This window comes from Apteryx mantelli, chromosome 16, assembly GCF_036417845.1.
Source record: "Apteryx mantelli isolate bAptMan1 chromosome 16, bAptMan1.hap1, whole genome shotgun sequence".
Lineage (NCBI taxonomy): Eukaryota > Metazoa > Chordata > Aves > Apterygiformes > Apterygidae > Apteryx > Apteryx mantelli.
This window is the reverse complement of record NC_089993.1, coordinates 13,577,514-13,585,903: the sequence shown is the minus strand read 5'-3', so window position 1 is coordinate 13,585,903 and position 8,390 is coordinate 13,577,514. Positions and strand designations below refer to the sequence as shown.

Genomic DNA, 8,390 nt, shown 5'->3' with positions numbered 1-8,390 from the left:
GGGGAGACGGCGCGGCTACGCGAGGAGGAGACGAGGATATAGAGGGGACCAGGAGCAAGAGACTGGGGCGGCTGAGAGAAACCACAGGGAGAAGCCAGGAGCCCGCGAAGCGCTTCCAGCCTGGTGCCCACCCGCCCCCGGCCGCTTACCGCTGAGGAGAAGGTGCCCGGAGCCGGGCAGGGTCCGGCCAGGGGGCCGCGGGGAAACACGGGCCGTTGGGGGAAGGCGCCGGGACCCCCCGCCCCGAGGGGAGATGCCGGCGCGGGGCGGTCGCCGCCGCGTGTCCCGCGCTGCCTGAGGCGGCGCCCCGAGGCGGGAAGGCGGCGGCGGCGGCCCTGAGGCGGCGGCGAGGCGGGAAGGCGGCGGCGGCGGCCCCGCCGGCAGGTGGCTGCTCGGCCGCCGCGACACGTCGCTTTAGCAGCGGCGGCGGGGGCGGGCCCGGCGGGCGGGCGGGCGAGGTGAAGGTCTTCAGCAGCTTCCCTCGCCTCCACGGAAAGCCTTAGAGGTGTTTTTTTGTTGTGGGTTTTTTTTAAGTTCCCCAGGTGGAGACGGGGCTATAAGAGGTGACAGATCTTCACCGCAGCTGCTGGACAGATCAGCAGATCAGTAAGAGTTAGGTGATGGCTAAAACCACGGCATTTTGTCCAAAACCTGCCTTTCTAAAACACGATAGGGCAGAAGATTTACAATCCTGCACTGCACGATCAACCCCTCTCCAAAAAGGTGATCCAGGTTTTAAAGCGCTTCCCTGTGGGAAGCGGGGGTCCCAGCAAGGCTGCAGCGCTCGCGCGGCCCCTCCGTGCTGCGCTGCTCCAGCAGCCGCGCAGGGGTTTGCCAGGTCTCCACTCCACAAGCCCACATACGGGGTGAAGCAGTGAGCCTACACCGCCGGGGCCTGTTCCCCTAGCCGCACGGTGAAGAGGACAGCAGCACAAGCTGCTGCATACAGGCAATAGGGATTTTCCACATGCCACCCAGAAATAAAAGCATAAAACAAAGCACTACCTGACCTTAAACAGTCATTTTACAATATAAAAATGTCTAAAAGCTCTGCAGAAGTATTCTAGCCTTCCCCTCCTGCCCCAAATGACATGCCCCCCACACACCAGTTTATTCTTTAAGTGGTCCTTCAAAACCTCCCTTAAAATCAGGTTTAGCTTTCAAAGACAGATGGTATGAAGTCCTCCCTTTTCACTTTAAGTGAAAAATTGCAGTCTTAAATCCTAATAGTATCTTAACACAAGCACCTCACAACCAGCTCATCCATGCCCAGATCCAACATCGCAGCTCCCCTTTGCAAATCCAAGGAACTGGTTTCACCTGAGGCAGTTTGCTTACACCTCAGCATTTCAAGGTTTAAGACAACTAAAATTCAGCCTGGCCTCGCAGCACTGATCTGCCAGGTTTTGGGGTCTTCTCAATGAAGACAAAGGTGCAGCCGGGGCTGGACTCCTGGGACAGCACCCCAGCAGCAGAGATGGTGCTGGCACCAGGCTGGTGGAGGCTAAGCCACACAGATCAAAGCATAAATGAGTATTTTCACTGTAGGAGGGGTAAGTTTATACTTACTTCAGTAGGTGAAGTGTCCAGGGGTGGGAGAGGAGGAAAAATCTGGCTCAGTTCTCTGTTCTGCCCTGGGCTGTGCAAGTTATCCTATTGCCCGTGTGACAGAGACCCAGAGACGAAGCACTTCTATCCCATACAAGATGGTTGATGATGGTCGAGATTGTGAGTACTCATCTTCTTTGGCAGTAGGTTCTGTATGAGATGACCAGTAAGTGCCATGGGATCTTTGACATCTGTTCTTGATAGTGACCAGTGTCTTGGTCAAATTTCAGTCCTGTAGTTATATTTTACCTCATTAAGTCACCTTGATATCAGTTTCTCATTCCAAGGTTTCAACAGTTGCCAGGACTCAGAACAGCTGTGATACAACTGGGGGGGCTTCTACAACAGCCTCCACTAACTACTTACACCATGTTTCATCACAGTCTTAGTGGTTAACAGGTTAAGAGGAAAACACAGGTCTTTTCCCTCTCCTGCCTCAAGTAGTGCCAGGACTTAAGTAATCTGAATCTCATGAGAAAGAAGCTACCAATATGCATAAGTACTTCATTTACCTGGAGATCTTCAGTTAGTTCAGCACATGACTTAGATTTAAAAGAAAAAAAAAAAATCTTACTCCTCTTCTAGAAATAAACTCAATATTAACAGTGAGAACATAAATCATTAATCTGTTCTCCGAAGGGTGAAACTGTGAAATCTGCACTCCCTTCCTAGAGAGGCTGAGTTATAGGAATAAAAGCAATAATAAATTTCAAAAGTTATGTTCTGTTTGTATTTTGAGTATTGCTTCTCTACTGACAGCATATACATGTCACCTGCTGGTCAATTAAAGGTGACACTAGAAGAAGTTAGAAGGTGACTACACTATTTAATAAAGACCCATTTGCAGGGACTGGAGCTTTGAGCATTTAAGGTACAAAAAAGTATGTTCTAAACCTCTGGACACTAACAAATATCTCTTATGATAACCAACTAGACTATAGTGTAGACCTAATCTACTGTTGGTATCTGTGTAAGAATGAACAAACATAGACAAAGAGATTATAAATATATAACTGTATTTTATTTTAATATTAAATATTTTTAAATTACAAGCAATTTATTGAATCACACTATGCATGATAATCAATATACAGTAGAAATTACAATTTAAAAATGTACACAATTTAAAGACATTTTGACCTGAAATTTCATTAACTATGATATATTGCCATAAACCTCATACCTGTATTAAATTACAATAGGAAAACCTCATACCTATGATTTTGTTACATAGTTTCTCATTTACAAATAGAATTAAACATTATATATACACACATCAGTACCATTTATCATTTAAGTTACACCTACAACTGTGCAAGTTCAAACAATTTCATAAACAAAACTAACTGTAAGTCATATTCAAGTTTCTGAAAAACAGGCTGCTGGTATTACAAATACTTATTTTCAATAAGTTTATATGATGTTTGACTCTCCTCTAGATTTCTTCCAGTCTTGTACCAAAACCCATTAACATACAAGGATATTTCTGTATGACTTAAAGCTGAAGTAATTTTGTACACTCCATTCTTATTTTAAGGCTATTTCTTATAAGGCTAATATACTTTGATTCCACCTTTTACCAACTTCAACAAAAATAGCCATGTCACTAACACCTGACAATGCTGACATTTTAGCATAGTGCTTAATCATTTAAAAAAAATGTCTTCCTACCAACCAGCCTCCTCATGAAAAAAGATTTAGTACTACATAAAAATCTGCTAAAAATACTGATAAAAAGAATGAGGCTTAAATGGCTTTCATTAGTGCATCAACAAAGATATGAAAAAACAGTTAATCAGTTTGTTTCCATGGAAATGGCAGTTTCCATAAATGCAGTTATACATGCAACTTATCTGCAGCTTTGGGATTGGGGAGAGTACAGGTGCTTCCATTAAAACAGGACACTTCTCATTTCATTGGCTTCTCACTACAGATCCTCCTTTTTAACAAACTTCCTTAGGTGGGAAATCAGATCATTTAAATAACTTTACTAGCCAAATTGAGACAATGCCTTCAATATTTGAGTAATCTAGGTTTTCTACTAGAGAAGGAATTAAAATGGAACCAGTCCTCATAATAAACCATTGAAAATAGATACATGTACTTCTAAAACAGAAACCATGCTTAAGTAGCTAGTGCAAGAAATTACATATAGTTTAATGTATGACTCATGACAAACTCCCTTATTAAAATGTAAAGTGTTGGAATTACTAATTTATCTTCATTGTGCAACCGACTGCTCAGTGGATTTATTTAAATATTGCTAGTAGTTGATCTGATTTTAACCATATATTTTTTCCAAAAAAAGGTCTTTTAGATTATTGTAATCCAGCCTATTGGATTACTGAAATTAAAATCCATAGTTTAAGTGTGGTGCGTCAACTTTAAATATTTCTTTTTCTTCATTGTATAGCTAAAAAGGATGTTACCTTGCTTAGTACCATACGCATTCCAACCCATTCTGGAAAATATGCTCCTTTGGCAATTCATTAGCGAAGAGTCCATTTGGACAAAGGAGTAAACTTTCACTTTATATAAGATTTTCTTTAAACCTTGGTAACTGGAGAACAAAAATCACAGATTTTCATTAAGCTAAGGAAATTCCTTATGTGCAGGATGAAATACTGCACATTTGTATGAGATTAATTTAAATATTTGACTTCCCGGAATTACAAGAACGAAAAAGCACAACCAAGTTGTAACGTTCAGAAGTATAAGCTTTTATTTAACCTTGAACTGTGTTCTAAATCAAGCAGTTCAAAATTAAGGTTGAACTCCAGGTCTGATCCTTTAGATTTTTCACTACATGTAAGGCAGATAAGCCCACACATTCTTTGCAGACCACTTACGGAGTTTCATTCTTAGGTTTGAATTTTCCTGCTTAATTTCTGATAACATGAGAATTATAGAAAACATAGATGAGATATCCTAATCTAGCTGTATTCAAGGAATTTAGTGTTGGTATTATGGAATTAGTAAGCTATAACACTTTGTGCACCAAGTCTATTACCTGTATTTCAGCAGATGTTGAGTAGCACACAGCTTCTTTAAGCCCTCTAAAGTACATACTGTAAGCATGTACTAAGAACTACTTGGCTTTGCCTCGTAAATCATGTGTTGGGAAAAGTCCATGAAAAATTCTGTTCCTCACTTCATACTGAAGTACAGTTCTGACCAAGTTCTGAACCCGAGTGCCTCATCAGAACAGCTCATCTCAACAATATATTGGCAACTTTAAATAACTTCTGTAACTAAATAATTTCCTTTTGATTGGTATGGAAAACCATTCTAGTCTTAAGGGCTAAATAATGCTGGAGAAAAAAATAACTTTATAGTCCTGTCATTTAAAACACATTTAAAAAAAAATCAAAATGCATATAGAGGTATACCACACAGAAGCTTAACACATGTGAAAATATCTAGTCCTCCCATGCTTTGGGTGATCAAAATTCTCTGCTGACTGGATATAAACACAGAGCACTTGGACTAGCATTACACTGAAGGCCTGACCAAAAAAGCCACTAAAATACCAAATGCTTTAAAACCAGGTAGACTGTTCCTGTCAGTGTTTCCCACAGATCCATGGCTGCATAAGGCATTCCAGGAGGCCAGAGATTTGTTCCTCAATTGAACTCACTTTGGGGTAGTAATTAAAGATTTTTTCAAGCAACTTAAAGGATTAAATTAGCTAAACATATGAAGGTTAAGAACAAAACAAAAGAAGAAACACAGATGAGAAAACCCACATTGTATTCCCTTCCCTACGGACAGCTTCAGAACAAACTTTACCTTGCCTCTTTGGGTCAGTGCGCGTTTCAAGATACACCATGGAGCCCTGCAGACAATAGGTCTGGCTTATAAAGGGTATGAAATATGAGCGCCAGTTGACTACCACTTTGGATCAAGACTTTATTCAAATGCTTGAATTATTAACCATTAATCTAATTCTCAATTGTAATAAAATCACTGAGAGGTAGATATACCACAGGCCTCTGAATGGCAGCTCCAATCTGCAGTCAGGAGGAGAAAACAGAGGGCTTCAAAATTCACAGAATGAATAAGCAAAGGGCCAAGTATGCCTAAATCCAGTCTACAGAAATTAATTTTTAGAAGATTCATATATTCCATCAAGTTTTTTTTACTTTTTTTGTACAGTTTTTCGCCCTTTTCTCTCCAAAGCAGAAATTGTAATGAAAACTGGAAGTCCTTTAAGTATGATAGAGTCAAATGCTATCACTGTTTAAGCAGTCAGTAAGATCATATTCAGGAATGAAGAGACATCATCTCTCATCTAAAAATTAATTCCAGAGTATATCAGATATTCTTTTCCAGTTTCCTATAAAACATGAACACTAACAATTGATAATCATCATTTAGAAATGGTACTGAATATAAGATTTCAGCAAGTCTAACGTAACACTCAGAAGTTATGTATGTTTTACAAGTACCGTGCATAGCAAAGGCTACAAAAAGGACAAATTAAACTGGATAACTGGGCCAATTCAACTTGTCTTATTTTCCTTGAAAAATTTAAGATTTTAATTCTGTACATCATCAGGAAATAGAGGAAGAATAATCCATAGTGCAATTGTAATAAGCGAAGTAATATGTAGTGATATCTTTTTGAATAAATATGGCTCACTACTGATCAACTATCATTCATACAGTTTCAGCAACACAGCCACCTGTTGCACAGGACAGTTATACACAAGTCTACAACAGGTGTATGTTCAAATAGATAATGAACTACATGGAAAAATATAAAAAGAATATTATACAATCTCATACATAAACCAGACTGTAGTGTAATTGCTTTACTTATTTCTTAAATTATCTGAAAAATACTTCAAGTACTTGAAAACAGCGGCAGAATTATCTTTCAATGAAAAGCAAAATTGCACTGATTTAAAAATACATTACAAAGTTAAATACACATTCAAATCAATGTCCTGATTTAACATTGCTTTCAGTGTTTACTTTCATTTCTTAGTACTTCTTGATTACCTGCGTTACTCCAGGAGATCCAGAGTTTAGATAAAGAAGTTTCAGACACAGAGTGTATGTGTCCTATGTATGTAATCCCAGGAAGAAGTTTTAATTCATTTAATCTTTTTCTCCATCTTCACTGCTTCCTATCAGGAGAGGAAAGGTCATAAGGTACAGGGGAAATCCTTCTGCACAAACTCTCACTTCTTTGCAAGAATTTTCCTAGAACTTGGCATTCTGCAGTTTTGCATTTCCAAGTATTGGTTAATATTTCTCTAGAGCTTTCAACTACTGTTAACATTTGGTACATTTATACATAGACATCTGCTTAAATCACACAGTTCAATGTCACTTCTTAGGACACATAAGGCAATGTAGTATCTCCAAAATAAACTCTTATCTGTCAGTTATTAAGCAAACATTTTTTAATCAGTAAGCACAATACAAGAACAATACAACTCTATATAACACTGATTACATTTAGGACATTGACCATCAGCAAGGCTCAGCACTCAGTAATATTTATCTTTATAATACAGTATTTTAATCAAGATTAATAATATGCTAAACTGATTTAAGTCTGCTCATTTTTTCTCATAACCAAAGATATAAAGCTTAAAAATCATTTTGTTAGAGGCAAGAAGGTTCCGTTAATAAATACTGCTACTACCCAACACTGCTATGAACAGATTGTTAGTCTCCCCTAACAAGGAGACTATCCTATTCACAGCTCTAGAAAACATGGTGCAATTCTTGATACAATTCTTGATACAACCTCAAGAATGCACTTCCTAAAAAGTAATTATAAAGAGAAACTGAAATGTAAAATAAGTTTAGACAACAATGGCAGCCAACATATTCCTAGCATCCTCACCCTCTGCAATAAAAATAAGTTGTGACCTCTGACAAGGAAATAACAAGAATTATTAGCTTTCTCTTATTACATTGCCACAGGGTGACAGCTATACAGAAATGCCTAAGAAAGGACTGCATAGATTTCATTTATATAAATATAGTACTAGTTTGGGGAACAGAAAAATTGTGAGTTTGTCCTGTAAATATTCTAGAGAATATTCAACCACTAGTTATTAGTGATTTGGATGCAAATAATCTCAGTCTAATGAGAAAGGTATGACCTACTGAAATACAACATCAGATGCAACCTTTACAGAATTAAAAATATGCTTATAAATTAAGTATAAAATAGAACAATATTTATCATCTACATTGTTCACATCTGTGAACAAAGCTTTTAATTTGAAGTTTTAAAATAGTTACTTGAACTAAATCACTTACCTCCTTGCTCTATATCTGAATCTGTAAGATGTGTAAGAGAAAAGCTTGCTATGTTTGCAGGAGATATAGAGAATCTGGAATAAGGGGATGAATGTGACCAGTTCTGTTCGAGAGTCCGGGAGGGTGGAGGTGGAGAGAAGTATTTTGATGACTGAAGAGGTGGTTTAGAGCTAATAAGACTATCAGCTGCCTTTGATATAAAGGAGGGCTCTGGAGAAGAGAAGTCATCATCCCATTCAAAACCCCCACCTTAAAAAAAAAAAATGGGGGGGGGAACAATTTACAGTCATATAAAATTACATATAGTTTTAAAAGCAAGTCCCTGAAGACTGCATTAACCCAAAACAAACCTTGTTATAATGTTCCAGACAAAATCCCCTAAGCAGTAGGAACAACATTCATTATCACAGGATTACTGAGGATACCGGTGAATTTTGGAAGCAAAATCTAAACTTAGGAGGCTTTTGATATACCATACGCAAATCATAATACAGCCTTAA

The 8,390-nt window shown here is 38.6% G+C and overlaps 1 protein-coding gene across 1 annotated transcript in view; it reads right to left on the bottom strand.

Moving 5' to 3' along the window:
* Positions 1 to 2,663: 2,663 nt before the first annotated feature.
* The window catches only part of LMTK2 (lemur tyrosine kinase 2), a 44,662-nt gene continuing 38,935 nt past the window's right edge, over positions 2,664 to 8,390 (bottom strand). The window contains exons 13-14 of the mRNA XM_067306550.1: positions 7,891 to 8,139; positions 2,664 to 6,740 (exon numbers count right to left, since the gene is read on the bottom strand). Of these exons, the coding sequence (XP_067162651.1) occupies positions 6,712 to 6,740; positions 7,891 to 8,139 (278 nt within the window). The 3' untranslated portion in view covers positions 2,664 to 6,711. The remainder of the gene's footprint in view (positions 6,741 to 7,890; positions 8,140 to 8,390) is intronic.